The 22,854-nt window shown below is 40.1% G+C and overlaps 2 protein-coding genes across 13 annotated transcripts in view; one reads left to right on the top strand and one right to left on the bottom strand.

Moving 5' to 3' along the window:
* The window catches only part of LOC147024639 (luc7-like protein 3), a 108,051-nt gene extending 89,908 nt beyond the window's left edge, over window positions 1–18,143 (top strand). For 3 of the 6 annotated variants that reach the window (XM_085884715.1, XM_085884714.1, XM_085884717.1), the window contains exons 10-11: window positions 4,267–4,451; window positions 16,143–18,143. In XM_085884715.1, coding sequence (XP_085740841.1) covers window positions 4,267–4,412 — 146 coding nt within the window. In that variant the 3' untranslated portion in view covers window positions 4,413–4,451; window positions 16,143–18,143. Of the gene's footprint in view, window positions 1–4,266; window positions 4,452–4,646; window positions 4,723–11,271; window positions 15,213–16,142 lie in introns of those variants that run through there. The other 3 variants (XR_015059114.1, XR_015059115.1, XM_085884716.1) reach the window with 3 other exon arrangements.
* Window positions 9,118–22,854, bottom strand: part of SLC25A27 (solute carrier family 25 member 27) — a 28,731-nt gene continuing 14,994 nt past the window's right edge. For 3 of the 7 annotated variants that reach the window (XM_085884718.1, XM_085884721.1, XM_085884723.1), the window contains one exon: window positions 16,142–19,691. In XM_085884718.1, the coding sequence (XP_085740844.1) occupies window positions 19,524–19,691 (168 nt within the window). In that variant the 3' untranslated portion in view covers window positions 16,142–19,523. The other 4 variants (XM_085884724.1, XM_085884722.1, XM_085884719.1 and 1 more) reach the window with 4 other exon arrangements.

Genomic DNA, 22,854 nt, shown 5'->3' with positions numbered 1-22,854 from the left:
GGCACCCAAGGCTCATCAATGCGCGAAGGCAACGAAGGCTATCCCGTCTGGTCTGAACTGACAGAAGGTCTACTGTGACATAAGTCACAGAAAATTTTAATGGTGGTCATGGGAGGAATGTGTCACAATCCACAGTGCATCGCACCCTGCTGCGTATGGGGCTGCGTAGCCGCAGACCGGCCAGAGTGCCCATGATGACCCCTGTCCACCGTCGAAAGCGCCTAGAATGGGCACGGGAGTGTCGGAACTGGACCTTGGATCAGTGGAAGAAGGTCGCCTGGTCCGATGAGTCCAGTTTTCTTTTAGATCACGTGGATGACCGTGTACATGTGCGCCGTTTACCTGGGGAAGTGATGGCACCAGGATGCACTGTGGGAAGACGACAAGCCAGTGGAGGGAGTGTTATGCTCTGGGCAATGTTATGCTCGGAAACCCTGGGTCCGACCATTCATGTGGACGTCAATTTGACACGTGTCATCTACCTAAAATCTTTGCAGACCAGGTACAACCCTTCATGGCAATGGTATTCCCTGATGGCAGTGGCCTCTTTCAGCAGGATAATGTGCCCTGCCACACTGCACACATTTTTTGGAATGGTTAATGAAACATGATGAAGTGTTCACGGTGTTGCCCTGGCCTCCAAATTCTCCAGATCTCAATCTCATTGAGCATCTGTGGGATGTGCTGGACCGACAAGTCCGATCCACGCGGCTCCACCTCACAACTTACATGACTTGAAGGATCTGCTGCTCATGTTTTGGTGCCAGAAACCACAGGACACCTTCATGGGTCTTGTGGAGTCCATGCCTCGGTGGGTCAGCGCTGTTTTGGTGGCACACGGAGGACCAACAGCATATTAGGCAGGTGGTCATAATGTTGTGGCTCATCAGTGTATGTATGGAGAGACGCACTCCAGTGATTGTGCTATCCTCTCTTACCAAGTGCCCAACAAGTGTCCTTTTTGATACACTCAAACAAACAATGATGCAATGACATGATTTGAGCATTGCAAGATAAGAACTACTTACAGAGTCATGAAGTCAGCAAAATTCAAAAGCACAAACATCTTTCTCAAAGTCCATTGATGAAATGCACAGCTGTTTGTGAGTACATAATGACCACTTCAGCACTTTCCCAAGCCAGTTACAGAAAACAGGTGCTTACAAGAGCTAAATATATATTTATTTTTAAATACAAAGTAAACCTGAATCTAAAAGCGATTTAATCATGGAACTAAATAGCTCTTGTCAATTCAATTAATCATCGTCAATTTAGAGAACACGAAGAAAATGAATATTCCCAACGGGATCCTCTCAATTATAGCACATTACTAGATGTTTGCGCTGTCGTGTACCGTTTTGCCTGTATTTCGGGAACATACATACATACATACATGCATACATACATGATAAGAGTTAGTAATATATAGAAGATATGGGTTTAATGAATATTGTGATGTGGGCAGAATGTCTTCATTTTATCAGACCGGTGATAACTTAAAATGTTTCACTAAGAGGTCAAAAAAAGCTTTCAGAATACAGAAAAGGTTACGAATAATTTCCCCTACATGTTCTCACATTCCACGTTGCTTCTAATAAGAACCAGCTGCTTCAATAAGCTGTAAACTTTTACTAATCCAAGTCTAAAATAGAATGCTAAACACTGAAATGTCAAATAATTTCTGTAGCTCTACATTTTGTTGCGAAAACGAAGCCCCACGGAGTAGCCTTACAGAGACGGGAGGAGATTACATCTTGTATTGCAAGCCATGCATTTTGCAAGAAAAGATGCTGCAGAAAACCCAGGCTTCTTACTATAATTCACTGTCTGTCCGTCTGTCTGTTCCCAGGTAAGGCAAAAACGGTTGAACCGATCGCAACCATTTTTTGGGTGTGTAATCCTGCGATCCTTTGGAGTAAAATAGGCATGAATATAATAACATGACCCTCTTGACGGCTCCCGTCTTGGGTGAATACTTTTGTAGGCCTATGTAGTAATAAAGCGGTGGCATCTGCTTCAAGTCTTTAATTCACAGCTTGTATAAAAATGACAATTAAAGATGCACAAGAGAATACCAAACAATATAATTACTACATTCCAATTCATTATTTTTCAAAGCGGATATGTGTATATATATATATATATATATATATATATATATATATATATATATATATATATATATATATATATATATATATATATATATATATATATCTGTAAATATAATACAGGATTAGTATGTATATTTCCAATGGAATTCTTTCAATTGCAACATGTTAAACAGGCTTAGTCAATTAAATTAGTATACTGCGTTGGGCTGTGTTTATTGAAACTTTGCAATCGCAAATGCTTTTTCCAAAAGGTCCAGGGAAATGTTATTTTAATAGAAAAAACACTTCTACATTCCCACTTGTTTCCTGCTTGCACGGTTGCTGAGTTTAGACGGGCTACCTGATCTGGGTAGAGTCTGGGTGGTATGATGCGTCTTCCACTTCTTAATGATGGATTTCACCGTACTCAAAGGGAAAATGAAAAACGTGGGAAATCTTATAATCCTCTCCTGAACTGTGCAAGGCATCTTCACCACTTTGGCTGACGTCTTTAAAAAGCTCCTTGGTCTTCATGTTTGCGTTGTTTGACCAAATGAGTTGCACGTTAAAACTCCTGAGGTAAGTGTGGGAGTTTAATTTTAAAGTTAAACCACTGATTACATACAGGTGACCCCTTATTACACTTGTTATGTTTGCTTTTAAACAAATAATTTGTTCCTGAAGTCATTTAGGGTTATTTAGGCAAAGGGCTTGAATACTTATGCAACTGAGAATCATCTGATATTCTCTGTGGCACTTTTTTCTAATTTTTTTCACAGTTCTCTTTATTCATTCTAATTCTTGCTTTTTCTTCTCATTTATCTCTTTTACTTTCTATTTCGCTTTCGTTATCCATCTCTCGAAGGAGAAGTGAATTCTTACAGAATTTTTTTCTGTAAGGTTCACTTGGCTGCACCTGGACGGGTTTGAGGGTTATGGAGTAGCGGCTGAAACCCGAATCCTATCTAGGTTCCTCCTGATTACTCATTTACTCCTTTATCTTTGCTCTTTACTTTTTTGGATTCCTTCTTGGTCTTCCGTTTGATCACATTTTATCTGCATTTTTTAGCTTTATCATGTTGGAGTAGTTTGTGAAGACTATACATTAAGTTTGATTTGAGAGCATCATGAAATAAGCTCAGCTGGCATCAAAATGTGAAAACTATGGAGGGGGTGAATACTTTTGTAGGCCTATGTAGTAATAAAGCGGTGGTATCTGCTTGGATACAGTCAGGAAGCATTCATTAATGGTTTTGTCATGTCCTGGATGAATATTTCACATCAAAATTCAGGTTGTGATTGATTACGTCATTTGATTGCTATTTTCTTTTAAGTGTCTAAAGGTGGCTGATCGAGTCTTGTTTTTATTTTTTTAACGTGAGGTTGAAATTTCTTTCATTTCTGTAACTAGGAGAGACTACACATCGCTTCGCTCGCAGACCAATTAGTCGTCCTGTTTTCCAAAATTTTTGGGCGAGAACAAGGAAAGGAAGACAAATTTACCCATACATAGAGTGCTTTAACGTCCGGCTCCACCCCCCCTCCTTTGCCCCTTGTTCATCCTGATATCCCTTCCCACTAGAAATATGTCACACAATGACAGACTCCTTTTTTTCTTTTTTTGGGGGGGGTGGGGGTGAGGGGGCAGTGAAGAAGGGAAGGAGAACAAATTTACCCTTGTGAAGAGTGCTTTAACCTCAGTGTTTCCCATGTAAAAAAAGGAAATTGTCATACCCTTTGCCACCACCAGCAGGTGGCGCTACACAGTACAAATTTACATCTATAATAATTTACACCCTGCCCCCGCATACCCACCGCGTAAAGCAGTGGCCACAAGCCTCTTAACACTCATGCAAAGTTTTTTTTTGCACCCCGAGTTTGGAGTTTGTAACCTTAAAATAGGTGGCAGTGCATAAGGAACAAAGAAATTTGCCAGAGAGAGGCAGCGACACACACAGACGCAGACAATGGCATATATATATATATATATATATATATATATATATATATATATATATATATATATATATATATATATATATATATATATATATATATATATATATATATATATATATATATATAGGCAATTTAACTATGTGCTTTCCACCATTGTGATTAAGTGCTTATCGTTGTGTGTACCTTACATGGCCATTTGTTTTGCTTTCTCCAGAGGAGGAGAAAAATGACTCGAAGCGCAGTGCAAGATGCCATTATCATCGTAGCTCAAATCAGGAAGATGTTTCACGGCTGGCTTTTGAGGCAGGTTCCTCATCTGCTAAAACAGCCAGAGTTGACAAGGATAAGAGCCCCAATTAGCAGCTGCCAGACTTATCTAAGACTCTTGAATATGTTTTGGTGAGTTTGGTTTAGTTCTACTTTTTATTTTGTCTTTTCTTATTGAATCCTTTCCCTTCACTATCCATTGTTCTTGTTATTGTAACTTTCTAAGTTAACCATGCATTTTTGGTTATCCGGTATGAGCTTCGCTCACCGTGCTAACTTTGCAACGTAGTTTAAACCCGTAGGTAATTGCAAATGGACTCTTTACAGGATGGTGTTGATCTCTTTGCAAGAATACGGAAAATGCCAGTTTTGTGCTCATCGCTGGGTGCAGGCTCTCCTGCAGGTTTGCGCCTCCGCAGGCTCCGTCTCCCGACCTTATCTTGTGAACGAGCGACTTTTTACAGATGGGTTACCCGTACCTCGGGCTATAAATTGAGCCACGGATTTTTTTTTCCTCCTCCATTTGGGCAAAAACAAATAAAGAAATAATCATTTTCCTTTTTTTTAGCTGTGATTAATCATAATTGCTAATGTCAAAATTATATGTCAAGGCCACCCTCCTCTGCATTTCTTTTAATGCAAAGTAATTCCAATCATGTGATCTTGTTTGCAATTTTGGTGGTTTAAACAACAAAACGTGAAGGTAACAGTGTCTGAACGTCAATGGATCACTTACGAGGCCAGACAATTATGAGACCCTGAGAAATAAACTGGGCGATTGCCTCATTCAGGGCAAAAGAGAGTTAAGTGCACCAAGTAATCTTTCAAGCTCAGTACACACTTGGTATGAACAGCAGTTCTGAAGAAATTATTTGAAGCTGATCCTGATCTTTGTTCAGTGCGAGTTAGAATGGGAGTCGAAACCAGAATTTTGGATCTCTTTATGAAAAGTTTTTATTTTGTGGTATAGCCCACTGTTTGTGTCAGCTCATAATACTTGCACATTGCACATGGAACATGAAAAGGATTCATTAAAAAGAAGGGGAATTGGAAAGGGAGTGGTGGGGGTGGTGAGGAAATGATGCCAAATGTATTGGTGAAATGTCTGACCCCTGCCTCCACTCCCCCCCATCCCCAACCCTATCATTTTATGAATTATTTCCTTTTATGTAATATGTAGGTGGTTGATAGATTATTGTTGACGGTAACAATTTTGATGGCACCAACAAATACAACCAGTCTTTTCCATATTGTAGACCTCAATAGTAGCCAGTTAGTTGCAATAAAGCCAATTTATAGTGTCCCTGAATTTCTCCTTTTTGGTGGTGCTTGAAGGAGGAGGGAGAAAAGATGGAGCTTAGTGGGAAAGGGAGGAAGCAAGCAATGTATTTAGGAACTGGTAAACTTTTATATTCGATTGGAACAAACATGACTCAAATGTCATAAAAGTTTAGTATTGCGGTTCACTATGTTCAACGACTGATCCGGTCCTCGTCTCAGCTGGAAACGACATCACAGGCATGCGGTAGGCCTTCTGGTCAGTCGGTGCAGTGCAACCAAGGACTATCTCATTAATCTGAAACTCGATACTTCAAAGAATAATTTTGTACAATATGTCATTGGCCCCGTGGGAGTCGGGGACGGTGTTGGGGCCAGACCGTCTCATAACTTTATCACAATTTTTAAACTGATCTTTCAGAAACTTCACCAAATATTGGAGTTGGTAGTCCGACAGAATCCTATTTATTTTTGTCAAAAGGTCATCATAGGTCAAAGGTCGACAACTTTTTCAAATTTCTAAAATCCTCCATTTTCATCCAATTGACTTGAAATTTGAACAGGATTTGCATATCTGTTCAATGAATTCAACCACCAATTATTTTTAAGGTCAACATAGGCCTAATTTCTAAAATTGGGAGATAGCGCCAAAAACTATACATGTGTATCATAGACTCCTATAGAGAAGGACTGGAACCTCCCATGCTTGGGGTTTGTAACTTGAGTCTGAAGGATTAACTTGAGTTCGGGGCTAAAATGACTTCTAGAAGGGCTAGAGACACGATCTCGGGATCCATATAGGGGTTTTTGAGGACTGCGAGTTCAATAGTGTCATTTTCAACACCACCTGAGGTCATCTTCAAGGTCAAAAAGGTCATAATTCAAGGTCAAATTACTGAATTTTGGTATTTTTTGCCCGTTTTTGTGTCTAACTCATAAACGGTGAGAGATGGCTGATTGTAATAAGATGCAAGTGTGTAGAGCTGTCAAACTTTGATATTTATTGTCATATATCGTATTACATAAACATTATATGCATGTCACAACACTATGCCTATTACAACTATGTCTATGTCTATCACTAGTTGGAGAGCTTTTCTTGCCTCCTGAGGCATCCCAAAGCTTTTTCTTTGTCACTTACATTGAGGACATGAGTTTTCAATAGAATGTTAGCGAAAGTAGTACATGCAGCATTACTACTAGCTAAAGGTGCATCTACAGAGGATAACAGCTCAGCAAAATGAAATCGGCAACGCATTTTAGTCTTGTCATACAAATTATAGGCATTATGTACAAAAAAGATGGTTGACATAGTCGGCACACTCAATCCACCTCTATTCAAATTATCTAGAAACTCAGATGACACCTTGTTATCATCTTCATCATCAATGATCTCCTCCATACTAGTGCTATCGCCAGATTTATGAACAAGGTGTCCGGCCAAATAAACTACTTTATGTTTAAGGGCATCGTCAGACCCCAAGAGATCCTGAGTGTCTTGAGGAGTAATCTCGTCAATGAGTTCACTTCGCTCATCTGGATTTATGGAAGTTGTACAGTTCTTGTCGCAATCAATCACACGAGAACTAGATTTGGGCATAATGTCATGCTTAATGAGTGTTCGCAAATTTACAATCTTAGCTGCAGCCATAATGTCAACTATGTCAATGTAGAAGTTTCCACCGCTTCTTTGCCTGGTTTGGCTGAAAAACTTTTCCAAGGCTTCATCTGCAAATATAGCAGGAAGAACGTAGTCAAAGTCTTTCTCTGCCAGAAGCAATTTGGCAGCATCCATATTATTACGTGTGGATACAGTGAAGGCTTCAGCAGTTTGCTGAGTTAGCTTCAGCTTACGACCACCACCTCCTTGCCATGCGCAGGTAGATATAATTTGGCAGGCCTGCTCCAGCCTAGTGAAACTTGTACAGTCTGCTGTCCAAGGCTGTCTGGATTCGTCGCGCAGATGGATAGCTGAGAAACGGTCTTTCACATTCATCATCTTGAACCACTCACTCATTAGCTGGGTGAGGATGATTGTGCCTTCGCTGACGCCCATTGAATCCTTGAAGGTCTTTAAAGCAGTGACAGTCTTGTCATTGAACACTTGGCATACCAATGGTACGCTCTGGTGTTGAAGGGGCTTGGGGAAAACAGCGGTGTGCGTCAGCTTGGTGAAGCGAATAGGAGTAGCCCGGTCGATCTCATAAACCTTCTGAATATCACTCCAGTAAGTTTTGTACTCATTACCATCTACGACAATTGAGAGTGTCTTGCCATCAACAGTATTCCAGTTGTTGCGAACATTTTTGAAGATGTGCACGTAGTCGTACACTAAGAACATAGATTGCTCTTGATTTGACAGCACTTGGCAACTTCCTGGTCCTCCAAGTTTTGAATAAACACTGCGGTTGGTATTGCAATTGTCACATATCAAAGAAATCACAGTACCGCCAGCACCAACTACAGCTGATGCAGCTTCGATAATGAGTTCCTTCAGCTGATCGCCAGTTAGTTTTTTGCAGGGCAAAATGCGTAGAATATAGCGTGGACCACCGAAATGGCAGGCACCTTCAACAACCATAGCATGTGAAGCAAGCATTTCGTGTTCACCACCCGCTGCTGCATTTTGAGCATATCCTACAACATGCCCTCCAGAAAATCGCAATGTCTCGACCAGCTTTACCTCGTCAAACATTAAATTGATCAAACGCTGCTGTGGTTTAAGCTGGTCGAACAAGGTTTTGAGGTTGGAGTCCTGCTGACTACTAGCAAGCATCTGTTTTACCTTTTTTGTTGATGGTAGAATGATTAAGCCAGATCGACTAATCATTTTGTATGCACTGGGTGATATGTTGTGAAGCTGCATTGCGAAAATCATAGTATCAGTATCAAATCGGCGACGATCAAGAGGTTTGAACATAAGATGCAGCTGCGACAGAAGGAAGGTGAAATGAGGAAGCTCGTGTGCCTCAGTCATCCAACAGAGCTGGCTTATTACAAGCTGAAGAATTTCCTTGCTTGTGCATTCATAGATGTTTACCTGGTCAGTTATGGATCTAATCTGGGACCATTTTGAGAGCAGGCTGTTCTTCTGCAAAGGAAAAAGTCGTTTGGGCACCTCAATGCCATCTTTCTCAACTCTATTCAAGATTAGAAATCCAAAAGGTGAGTGAACTTGTTGAAAATGAAAGAACTGCTTGTCAGTTTGTCCAGTAGCATCAGTTCTTGATAGGTAAAGGTTATCCTGGTCTTTTATGACGTTAAAGCCAGGAAAATAGGAGCTGATTTTAGCACAGAAGTGGTCAAAATCTTGGATATTGTCTGCAGCCTCATCAGCTGCCTGCATCTTCTTAGCTCTTGATTCTGACGTAGAAGATTATGTTGGGCGTGGGGCTGAGGTCACCTGCTTCAAAGCTGATTTCGGTACTCCAGGAAATATTGATGGGGGTTCTTTGGGTCGTTTGCCACCCCCAACTGACACCCAATCACAATTGAAATGTGTCTCACAAATATATATCTCCTTTGAGCACCTCAAGCTTTCTTTCTCATTTGGCATTGCCAATATCCATCTCTCCCTCTCCTCAGGATCTTTTGGGAAGGATATGACCTTTACTTAAGGCGTCCCATAATAGTTTCCTCTACAACCAAAGCAGCTGCAACGACGTGGCATATTGTCACCAAAGCAGGAAACAACACAAAGATCCTGTGAGATCACCAGCTGGACAGTTTCTGAAAGAGAAACAAACAAAACATACATTAGTTAACGATGATAGAAATCAGCGAGTAGGTGCAGTTGGTGCACAATGTCATGTTTTGTCATAGACTTTACAAAAGTTTTCCTCTATGAGTTAGACACAAAAACGGACAAAAAATACCAAAATTCAGTAATTTGACCTTGAAATATGACCTTTTGACCTTGAAGATGACCTCAGGTGGTGTTGAAAATGACACTATTGAACTCGCCGTCCTTTAAAAAACCCCTATATGGATCCCAAGATCGTGGCTGTAGCCCTTCTCGAAGTCATTTTAGCCCCGGACTCAAGTTAATCCTTCAGACTCAAGTTACAAACCCCGAGCATGGGAGGTTCCAGTCCTTCTCTATAGGAGTCTATGATGTGTGTATATGTATGTATGTATGTATGTATGTATATATATATATATATATATATATATATATATATATATATATATATATATATATATATATATATATATATATATATATATATATATATATATATATATATATATATATATATATTTACACGAGCGATACTCGTGCACATGCACGGGATAGGAGTACAACATAACTGGTAGCAGACGACAGACCGTACACGGGGAATAACAAAAATACGCATTGTGCAAAATGCAAGTGGTACTATGGAACGCCAAGACTTCCCAAACATTGTCGGCATGTCCGCTAAGTGCCACAGCAATTTCATAGGGATCGTGTGACTGCGAGCCGAGTTTTTAGTGTGCAAGCTTGGTATTATAATATATATATATATATATATATATATATATATATATATATATATATATATATATATATATATATATATATATATATCATGATATTTCAAAAAGTTGTGGATGAGTTATGACAAAACAAGGTGGAGGAGTTGGTGATGTGACAATAACAAACAGATTAGATTTTGGTACGGATCTAGCCCATCAATGGGATACAAAACGTGAACTGTTCAGCATGGTGGAGATATGCCCTCTACCAAGTGCCGTTCTACTTTGTGCTGTTTTGCTAAGTGTCGCTCTATGAGTGAGGTTTTTTTTTTCATTTGTCCATCTGTCTGCCGAGGCCATAATTATTTTTTTTAATCATTTGAGCTTTTATCATCAAATCTTCAACAAACCTTCTATTATGAGAATTTGGACAAGATAATTAAGATTTTTTTTTTTAATCTAGTTTTCTTCAACGTTAGTTTGAGTGCAAAGCAGATATGGGAAGGGCTTTGCATTTTGGGATGCTTTCTTGTTTTGGTTTTGTAAAATGTCATTAACTCCATTATATAATTTATTTTAGTATTGTCGTTTAGTATTGCATCATCATTATGCACTATGCCCGATGCAGTGTTGGTGCTGCCGAAGTAGTTACTAGGCTACAATCCAGGTCGGGTGGCCTCTCTGATTCAGTCAGGGCAGGAATTTGGAATTTAACTTGCCTACTCATTCGTGAAGGACACCGTGAGATCTTTAACGTCCACCAACAAATGCTGGCAGATGGGATGCCCAGTTTAACATCCATCCGAGGGACGGCACACACTTTGATGAATCGCCCAACTTGTGAAACACCAGGATGACAGTTTACAACAGGGTTGGGATTCAAGCCCAGGCTCGACAGCTTTGAGGCATGTGTTTATGATTGTATAGTTATTGTGAATGTTACATTTGTTTTGATGATAATTAAATACCTTAAATTATAAAACATTAATGTTGTGAGGAAGGCAATTTTTCTTTAACCATGTTTAATACATTGTTTTGTTGTTGATAATTATGTTATAATACCAGTTTTTGTGCTGACATTTTGAATTGATTACCTCCCTTTTCCAGGTTGTTGTGATTTCCTCTCCCTCACCTCTTTTCATTTGTTTGTTATCGATTGGTTTGTCCTCTTCTGTTTCATCCTCGCTTTCCACTTCCCCTTTTTGCTGTGTTTCAGCTCGTGTGCAGCTTGATCACCCTGTGTGTCCTACACCTTCCCCTCATGTGTCACTTCCACTCTGCTGTTGGTGTCCCCCCCCCTCCCCAATTCCAATTTGTTTCCTTCTATTCTACTCCAGCTCCTCCATGAGCCTCGAAGAAAATTATATTCTGCAAAATCTTTTTCTCATAATTAGTTGGTGTTCTTGAAAACTGATGATGTGCATATTTCGAAATGACATATGAGTGCTAAATGAAGCCTTTCGTGCATATGCTGTGTGTGCGTTTTCGTTGACTCGGTTCTGCTCGCTGGGCACTTTTAACCTGCCATTGGTAGCACAAAATCTGTGATTCCAATCGTCTTTTTAACAAAAATTTCTGCATTTCGATGAAGGAGTCGTGATTTCAAAATGGGTAACCATACTTATTTCTGAATGCAAATGGGGGACTCACAGAAATATGAGAAATATCTGTGGATGTTAGGCGTCGACCTGCTACCATTTCCTATTAGCACAAGCGAGCACTGACAGTACATCAGTGGCTAAAACACACGTACACATGTACACATATACACACACTTCTCCTTTTACTAATAGATGCAAAAATCTCACATAATTTAACTTGTGGCCCCAGAACCAAACAAAAAATATATACATTTATAACGGCCCTCACAGCCGATACAGCTCCCACTCCCACCTCCAACATGGTTAATAGTAAACATCATCATTTGGTCATCTCTAACGAGATGACCTAATAAAACCAGTCTCTGTCCGTACGGACGGACGTCTCCATTTTTTTCTTCCGATTTTCTTGATATTTGGTATGTGGGTAGATGTCGATGAGGGCTGCACAACGGTATGACCTTTGACCCGATTGAAGGTCAACATCAACGTCACTCCAAAGTTGCGAAATCGTCCATTTTCAAAATCTATCTCCTCCGCCGTTTATGATCCGTTCTTCGAAATTCCTTCATTCTGATAATATGGAACACTATCTAAATTTTGGTCGGGCCGGTTTTTTGAAATTCGTCCTGGTTATCGAGTCACGTGTCTTCAAAGTTGGAAAAATTGTCGATGTGATACGGTCAAAAAAAAATTCGCCTGATCTTGATGAAACTTGGTATGTAGGTAGGGGTTGATGAGTGATGCACGACGGTATGACTTTTGACACGATTGAAGGTCAAGGTCAAGGCCACTCCAAAGTTGCAAAATCGTCCATTTTCAAAATCTATCTTCTCCGCCGTTTGTGATCCAATCTTCGAAATTTCTTCGAATTCTGATAATATGGAACAATATCTAAATTTGGTCAGGCCAGTTTTTTTTTTAATTCGTCCTGGTTATCGAGTCACGTGTCTTCAAAGTTGGAAAAATCGTCAATGTGATATGGTCAAAAAAACCGGCCCGACCTGACTTTCGTATGTACGTTGAACCAAAAGACAAGACGACATCGAAGCCATTCTAAGCCGATCAGAGATCCACATCTACAGAGCTTCAGAGATGACTATCACCCCCAACCGGGGGTAATTTTTTTTAAACTTACCCTGTATATTCTAAAGCCCCAGATATGATCTTCCCATCGGTGTTAATAAGCACCAAAACCAGAAACTGTCTCCCTCTCGGAAGTCTGCCTGAATGTTGGTAAGCACTGCATCTTTCCTACTGCAGGCTCCATTCAATAAATCACCGAGCCTGCCATGTTCACATGAGGTAATCCCGCAAAGTTCAAAGTCCACTCACTGACGAGGATGATCAGGGAGGTTGGGTAGAACGTGCCGTCCACGGGCCTTGCACAGGCCCACATCGCCAGGAGTTTTTGCAGGACGGGCTGCAAGATGTCAACTTTTTGGGCGACTTGATGTTGATGTTGCCAGAGGTTTCTGCACATGCGTGCCGAGCATTGTGGGGCGGATTACAACATTTTGAAAGCCGTGTATCGATTGCCTTTGTTGAACCAAATTTTTTTCATTCTATGCAACAATCATTTTGCTGTTTATAAATTTTAGTTACATTAATTCTCCAATCCATCTCACGAATATAAGGCAATGTCTGTGGATCTGTATATCTGTTCCTTATAGAATCCAAAATGACTTGGCCAACCTACACCAAATTTCACATCCGTGCTTGGGGTACCTCATGTCAGGTCATGGGCATTAAAAAAAAATCTAACCCCCTCCCCTGCCAGAGAGTGTGGGGAGACTACAGACTATTTTGACTCCATAAGTAGAATAATGCAAGTGGTTTAACACGTGGAATAATCCGGAGGGATGGGGCATTGTGGGTGGGGAAACGATGCCAATTCTGAAAAACAAACATCTCATTCCCAGAGGAAGTATGTATTGACCAGTAATACAAATCTGATAAGATGAATGACACTATATAACATCACTCTTGTTACAACCAGTTTAGCCAATCAGATTGTACAAGGGAATGCTGATGTCAGTCTGCATAGGTGGACAAGTTAAACGATGGATTTCTATCAACTGCACCGCTTCACTCCCTTGGGTTTGGATTAAATACTGCCATCATTGTTTATATGCTGCAGAATATAAAGATGCTGTGATTCTAGTTCAGCATTTTCTGATCATTGTTCCATTAACAACAGTTTACATTATTTGGATAGCAACCGTTAATGGAGCATTGAGAAGTTGTTGGGCGACAGAACAATTGCAGTCTTTTGATGAGACTTGAGATGGAAATGTTTTCTTCGTCAAGTACTGAAACAAAAACACTTATGCCTCTACAATCTGCTCACATCTCACATCTCGCATGACAATTGGAGGGGATGCTTTGCTGCAAAGCACCAAAGTGCTCTACATAGGATGGTCATCCATTGTCACATGAACAGCAGGGCTGGCAGGATGGCCTCAAAGTACACACACTCATCGCGAAGCTGCCGAGCTTGGGTTCGAATCTCATCCTGGTTATAAACTGTCGTCCTGGTGTAAGCTGTAATTCATCAATGTGTGTGCCATCCTTCGGATGGACGTTAAACCGGGCGTCCTGTCTGCCGGCACCATGGCCAATTTCCTAATTCCTGTCCTAACCAGCAGAGGGCACTGAATCAGTGGCTCAGCCATGCCCTCAGCCAATGATGCCACCCCGCAGCTTTGTGTTGCATACAAAAGAAGATATGAACAACAGGGCAGGAACTTTTTCTCATCAATCGACCAATGCCTTCATTGTTTGGTTCTTTTTATCTTTCTAACTCCTTGAAACATGAATAAAAATGCCTAGGTAGTTGTTCCACAGGTTCTGATATCTCTTTTATTGCGATTGAAACAGACAAAGAAATACGCATTGTGTTTGGAATATGTTCTTCTTGCCACTGATGTACTTACTACATGCAGTGTGTCGTTCTCATATATGTACAATTTTGTCAACGAGCCTTTGAGAATTGTTTAAATTTTTTATATACATACTTTATAGATTACACAATTTGTTTTGACGGAGTCTGGAAAACCACCACCCCCCCCCCCCGGAAAAAAAATGCTTCCATCGCAACAGGAATCATTTGTATTACTCTGAACCATAATTAATTTATGGGGTTTTTTGATAACTATATCAATTTTGTATGTTGATTGCCCACCTTTGTTGAATCCAAGACCTTCATCATATGAAATAGCAAACTCTGCTTTGGACAAAGCCAAGCTTTGTGATGTTGATATCCAGATTAATTGTGGTTATATCGTTGTTCATGTTGTCTATTTGTGTAAATTTAATTTATAGTAAAGACTCCCTTCTTGGTAATGCGATGATTATTTGGTCAACATTGATGCACAGATTTCAGTAGGCCATTCAGGGCAATATAGCAGGTCACTTAAAATTCTGTTTAAAGTCGATATTTGTTACTTTGTATTTATTACTAACTTCCTCGCTTCACTCGAAGAGAAGCAAGGGCCCATGTACATATCACTTCAGCAAAAAAAAAAAAAAACCTATTATTTAGGCTGATTGCATTGTTGACTCCTTCCCCTTTTCCAGATGTTCCTTCGTCCTCCGTCCTTCCCTGTAATTTAGGTTTACAATTTCCCTGATCTGTGTATGTAATGTGCATGCAACCTCTAAAAGCAATGACTTTTTTTTTTGATTTTTGACCATAGTGGTGCATCTCCAATAACTCACACAGGCATTGATGTTAGTAGACCACAAGTAGCTATTTGAAGTGATCCACCGATGATGCTTTCAGTATTTTTATATTTTTGACACTTTATCATTCGATGAAATAATTGTTTCCATTTCATTTCACCAAAATACAAATGTTGGTGTCACTTAATGACTTCAGCTACATCTTCACTACATTAGGTGGGCTGGATTGAGTGGTTTTTCTCTTCTCTGGATAGCCACAGCAAACTATCCACCACTATTCCTTGAACAAAACCATTTAACCCGCTTGCCCAGCCAGCTGAGCTGACCTTGCATGGAATTAAACGGCCAATAAGGTCCTGCTACAATAGCTGTTTCTGCATTCATCGCAATTTTAGTCTCGTACAATCTAAACATCTTCCTGTTTTTTTTGCTGAATTTAATCAAACTCTTTGTTATCCATCATTTGAGCCACTGATAAGTAAAGCAGGTTATACCACAGACGACAACTTTTGATAAAGAGGGATCCAAAGTTGAGGTTCACATTTAAAATCTTATTCCTCTCAAATTAAACAAAGATCAGTGTCAGCTTCAAAATTAACACCAAATGTGTACTGAGCTAGAAAGATTGCTTTAATGCACTTTACTTAATTTTGCCATGGGTATAGGATAGCCCAATTTACTTATCAGGGGCTCATTTATGCATTTGCATTATACAAAGATGCATAGATAGAAAATGATGGAATCATTTGGTTTAAAGTCACGTCTTTTCTCCAAGATGCTGACGGATGCCTATCCTTGCCTTCAGGGAGCAAGTGTAACAGCAGTGGTGGCAGCAATGATCATCTTGATGTACCATGGCATTGATTGGCAAGCAAGCAGGTGGTGTTTGTGTGGAATAGGTGTGGCCTAATCAGCTGCCCCCTTTCCCCTATCCCCAAGTCTAAAAACATTCTCAAGCAGCTCCCCCAACTTTCTCTCCCTCACTTCCATAACAACCAAACCTCAAATCTTTATCTTGTATCAAAATTTTCTCATAGCGATGTCACTTCCTCTATTTCTAATTGTAATGTGACTGCCAAAAATGTTATAATAAGCAATGCTTAATATCCAAGTATTTATTACTTTTTTGAATGCCCTTTTAGTTTTGTTTCAAAACCCCACTTTTACTTGATACTTGGATAGCAAAGGGGCATTAGATGCACCAGGTGTTGAAATGGGCAGGTGTGTAGTGTGGATACGGATGGAAAAGTTGCATGAGTTGAAGCAGAGTGAGGTATCACTAAATACCTCCTCACTATATGTAGTTTCTCCATATCGAGGAACAGTTCTTGTCTTACTGCTGAAGACATTAAGGCAGAAAGTGTTGTTCAACACCAAAGTTTATGCGGACTTGTGAAAGATCCATACGTGACCATTGCACAATGCCCATTTTGGGTGGTGGTCCATTGTCATGCCTTCTCGAGATCTTTCTCGCTCTTCTTTTGTGACGTACTACATCACCGCTGGTTTTCCTTGGCCATTAACATGCTTAAAAAGCCGAAAGTCTTTCTTTATACTGCTTCGCCAGAATGTTGCCAGTGTTTGCCTTGTGTGAATGCCTGTGGCCGAAGCTTGGATGCCTTTGTTCTGCCCATTTCCTTCCAACTACCCAGCAACAGAATTTGGTGACTTTCTTTCATTAACATTTTTCAAATGCTTTTAAAGAAAGAAAGAGAAAAAGAGGCAGTCACTCTGATACTGACAAAAAGAACTTGATGTTTTATTCATTTGACCCTCCAGCTGCCCCCTCACCCTCTTTACACATATGTATACACTCTTCATTCTTTCCCTTTTCCAATATTTGCTGAGATGTGTCCTTGTTGAATAACACTGCTCTTCTTACTAACTTTTCCTGTTCCTTTTGCTTAGCTTTAGCAATAAACTTCGTGTAATAAAATTACGTGGTGCCGCTTTTGTACACGTGTCGACACGATGTCAATATGAGGGTGTGCAAGTATTTTTTTTTTTTGGTTTTTTTTTTAATCCTCAATAATAAAAATGACCAGATAGATGAATAAAGGTTGAAATTGGTATAACTGTTGAATGTAATCTCTTTTAGGCTAGCAGGATGGCCTTAGAGGTATGCACACTCACATTGAAGCTGTCTACTCTGGCTTCAACTCTCGACCCAGCTATCAACTGGGCATCCTCATTGTATGCAGGGCAAAGCATCAATGTGTGTGTCGTCCCTTGGATGGACGATTAACTGGACGTCTGCTGGCATTACTTGGTGGACATTTGAGATCCCAGTGTCCTTCGTGAAGATTAGGCGAGTTATCGCCGGCACCATGAACAAATTCAAACTGTCTCCCTGAAATAAATACGGTACTCTCCGAAACATGCACATTCATGACAGTCTTCATCCTCAAACGTGTCCACTGTTGTTTTGCTTCAGGTTTGAAAGAAGGAAACAAATGGTCAGGAGCAAATCTGGCAATTGATGTGGATAAGCGGAGGGATTTTAAGACAAATTTTTGCTGCTCGTACAATTGCAGAGAAGCAAACATTTTCATCTGAGATTTCTTTGCATTTTCTCTTGAAGCTTGTCCTTCATTGTTTCTAATACAAGAGAATAACATGGCCCAGTTACTATACTACTTCACGATAAATAGTGTCAGAAATATTATTCATCCAATTGTTGAACTGAGGCCAAAGCAGCCACCTTGATGTGTTTGGGTGATCCAGGTGACGATGAGTTGTGTACCCCTTCACTTCCCTCTCTCCAATCAACCTACCCAAGAGCAAAATAAATTTTATTGGACAGCAACTACTCTCGTCATGTTTACACATCATGGGTATGACACAACTCACATGAGAAGTGTTGGGTGAGAGTAATTTTACCAAGGAACGCTGTTTCTATGAAAAAAAGTATGAGCGGATGCAACTGCCCATAGGCAGACGTTACACAATAAGTAAAGCCATAAGCAAAAACTGACTGAAGAAAATTTTATATTCTTGCATGGGCGTGGCCACAATAACGTCCAACGTTTTTGTTTGGATCGAAAGCCAAGGCTTGTGGAAGAGCTAGGACGCAACAGAACAAAAGGAACAGCAGAAAGGAGGGGAGGGGGAAGCACCAACAGCAGGGCCGAGGGACAAAATCGATGGACAAACGAGAGATATGGGTGAGAATGAGGGGTAGCTGGGTCGAGAGATGCATGGGGTGGAGACAAGATGAATAAGGGGAGTAACCTCTCAGGAAGGAAAAACTAGAAATTTGGGGGAAGGGGTTCCCTTGTCATGTTGGGGGTGCTCAGCCAGGACCTGGTAAGCATGTGTTCCAAGATGTCACTGGCTATATAATCCTGTCCGCTGAAGGCTCTCCTTGGAAATTTGAATGTTGGAAGAGAATCAACGTGCTTCCAAGAAATGTTTTGTTTTTTTTTATTTTGAAACCTATGATGATTAAATTACATTTCATCCTGAGTTCACAACCTGGAGAATAAGCTTCTCTGAATCTTCCATTATCTTCTTCTTCTTCTTCTACTTCTTCTACTTCTTAAACTTCTTCCTTAACCGCCACAATTATTGCCACGTTCTTGTGGGGTTTGCTGGGGGAAGCTTGTCCCAAGTCTTTCACGATCCGGCGAGCCAGGCCTGACGTTCGATTAAGATGAGGGCAGGAATTTGGCCATGGTACTGGTACCGGTCTTTGCAAAGGATCTAAATCTTCCATAATATTTGCTGGTGTAACGTCTTCTGGTTTCTCTTCAACAATGTAGGGGACCCATCATGCAGAGATGCCATTTTTTTTTGTTTTGTTTACACATTTGCTGAAGATATTTTTATGGTGATGAACAGCATTTTGGTGAGTAGTTGACCTCTGATCGTTCACAACAATTACATTTGCACTTTGGCAACATTTTCATCACATGATGCAGTTGTGAGGCACTCACTTTTGGGATAATATGTCACCCATCGTTTTCCTGCTTAAACTTCATCAGCCAATCTTGACCATTGCAAAATAAGAGGCATCTCCAGCCAAAATATTTACCCTATCAATACGGATTCGTGAATGGCAGCAGAAAATACTTTATATGATAATTTTCGTGTTTGCCCAGTTATTTTAAATCTGTCTATAACCGTTGCCTTCATGTTTTGTTTTTAATACACCTGATGTTGCTTAAAATCAGCATGTCTCCATAATTTATATATTCAGTTTATTCGGTGAATATTCAGTGAGAACTGTGGCCTCCAAATTCCCAGGGTTCAGAAGGAGCTCACTCCCGCCAGCTTCCTGATGTGTTCGTATGTGATCCAGAATGTAAGGGACCATGGCGCCTGTCAGCACAACGATGTTCACGAACATGATTTGCTAAAAGGTAATAAGTATAAGCATTATATCACTTTTTTTATTAAAACAACACCAGTGTGCAAAAGAAGTAGGATACTGCAATTTCACCATTTTGTGAGAGGGAGGTTGGAAGAAAGAGGAAAAGGTTTTTTATTTTTTATTTATTTATTTATTTATTTATTTATTGCTGCCCAAGGACCTAAAACAACGTTATCTCCTCCTTAGAGGACATCACGCTGGCTTTCTTGTTTGTTTTCACTTGCCTGTGGCTGTTCCCTGGAAGGGTAAGTAGGTTGTGTGCGAACCCAATTCAATTGATGCTATCTATGTACAAGCCCACTGTTATTTTCAGGATCCAAAAGGCTGGATTATGCTATAATAATCACACCAACCATCAAGCCTTTTGAAAGAACCCAGATTCAAATTGATAACTAAAAAGCAAAATTAAAATTCTTACCTTCCAACCTTACCTATGTTTTTTTTTATTTTATTACAGGAACCAAAATTAAATTTTGATCTATCACTCTTAAGTCAATCTAATCCCCCCCTCCCTTTTTTATGATCTTCCCTTTTTCAACCTGGGTTTAAAGAAAACTCAGCCAAACAAAAAAGATGTTATAAAATTTTTTTCACTTTCCACCCTTTGGAAGAAACGATGCACTGTTAACTAGTGAATGTATGAGGGTCAGTATGAAAAAAATCAATTTCACAAAATAAAATTCCAATTGCAGGGAATATGCACAAATATGTGGCAAATGTGAAGTTATTTTTACAACATCGTCTCCTTCAACTGCAATGCACTTTAATAAATGCATTAATCCGACTGAATTGTTTTCCGTTGTTACAGTGGTTGCAGGCCGACCACTTCTAGCCTTGTCAATATCGGTTTCTCCGTTCTTGAAACGCTTTACCCAACATCTGATGGACTCGCATCAATAGTGGAGTTGCCATTTATGAATATCCATTGGAGGAACCTCTTCTGCAGTAAGAAATTCAATAACTGTCCTCTGCTTCGTACACACATCCAGTGGGTGGCCATTTTGACAGCGTGGTGCGATATCGTCGCGCACTGATCACAGTGTCGCTCAATTTAAAATGGGCGGGACATATAAACCTTTCATTGCGATCTTGTGTAGCTTTCCTATGATGCTTTGGTTATGAACTGATAAATAAGAGACATTATATAACTTGCATTACCAACTCTTGTAACTTCAGTAACTTTCTCATAGTTTTTGTGTAGACTGCCATGTCTTGCCATCGTGAGGCCATGATAGGATCTGAAATGTACAGTATGTGATGTTATTTAACCAATCAAGGCCCCACAAAGTCAAGATCACATATGTGACAAAACCCACATCACAGAAATTACTGAGAAATTTATTGAAGTTGCATTTAATTGGGTTCTCAACACCAGTCTCTGTGGGGTAATAGTTGGAGTGTCAAAGTCTGTCAGTGGTTCAAACCCTGACTGAGTCATACCAAAGACTAAAAATGGTATGTGCTGATTCCTTGCTTTGACGCTCAACATTTTAAAAGGAAAGAACACAATCAAACAACCATAGGTTGGTAATAATGGCGCAGACTTTGATGGGTCGAATAGCCTCATGCATGTAAGGGAACTCATTGTTATTCGGTCATCTCATCTCAATCTCAGAGATGACCTTATAAAATGGGTCATGATGTCCATCCATCAATCTGGTCGTCTGTTGACTTTTTGCGATTTTTGTTAGTCCGCCCTTATCACCTGGTTGATTGTTCTGAAACTTGATCCATGAATACAAGACAGAAGCCCGCACAATTGCTCGGGCTTCAATTTTTCAATTTCGGATCATGGGGGCTCTCAACAGGGGTTTACCCCCTGAAACTTCGGATCAGTACTCATCCCTTATTAAAGGCCCTGTCACACCTTGACTATTTAGCCAACATATGCCTGACGTATGCAAAATTGGGCTAAAACGCCAGCACACGTCGAATACGTTATGGGTAAATTTGTATTATATGCGTTAAGAGCATGCTGATAAACACTGTCATACGTCGTAGTACGCTGGCTTTCATCGTTGTACTTTGCGGTTGTCCTCAAATTTTAGCATGCTTGAAATTTGATGACGTATGCCAGCGTATGACTCGCACATTCCGCTACGCTGGCCATAAGTTGTAGACACGTTATGCGATCGTTGACACACGTCGACACACATGACTTGTAAGTTACTCATAAGTCGAAACACGTCGAGGTAATGATTAGCGTACCCGAAACTTATTTATAACATATGATTAACATGTTGTAGGCACATTATACGATCGTTGCACACACGTCGATGCACGTTATGCCATCGTTGACACACGTCGAGGCACGCTACTTGTAAGTTATTCATAAGTCGAAACACGACGAGGTAATGCTTAGCTTACCCAAAACTTATTTCTAACCTATGAGTAACGTGCTTTGAACCTATGTGTAACGTACCTCCAACGCATGTTGACGTATGTAGACGTATTTGATTGACGTCTTCCGGACGACCACAGAACTTACTGAACGTGTTTCTAATTTACAGCTACCGTAAAATGGCGTATTGGCAGCGTTTAAAAAAAACAACAACAATAACTTCCGATATTTCGTCACGTGCCGTTACGTCACATCCGATTGCCTCTTCAGTTTGCTCATGTCTTATTCTTAGTTCCTCCTCTGTGAATATTTTCTGTTTGAGGATATTGTCACGTCGACGTCGAAACTTAAAAGCAAATGTCCGAATATATTTTAAAATTCGTGATAGACTAAAAAAATAAATAAAAACAACATCAACAACAACTTCAGATATTTCGTCACGTGCCTTCACGGAGCCAAGGAGAAAAAAAGAAAATGTGCCTTGACGGAGAAAATAAGTTTCGGGTATGCTAAACATTACCTCGACGTGTTTCGACTTATGAGTAACTTACAAGGAACTTGTGTCGACGTGTGTCAACGATTGCATAACGTGCCTACAACTTATTCCCAGCGTAGTGGAACATCTGAGCCATACGGCGAGTACGTCGTAAAATTTTCAGCAAGCTTGAAATTTCACGACGTACTAAACGTACCACGAAATATGACAGCGTACTTCATCATTTTTCAGCGTGCTCTTAACGTATACACAACTTACACATACCGTATTCGACGTGTGCCAGCGTTTTAAACACATTTTTCATAGGA

The sequence above is a fragment of the Eptatretus burgeri genome, chromosome 6 (assembly GCF_056783735.1).
Source record: "Eptatretus burgeri isolate ZD-2024b chromosome 6, Ebu_testis_v1, whole genome shotgun sequence".
NCBI classification, from domain to species: Eukaryota; Metazoa; Chordata; class Myxini; order Myxiniformes; family Myxinidae; genus Eptatretus; species Eptatretus burgeri.
Note: the sequence above shows the minus strand (reverse complement) of the source record. Positions and strands in the feature narration are given on the sequence as shown.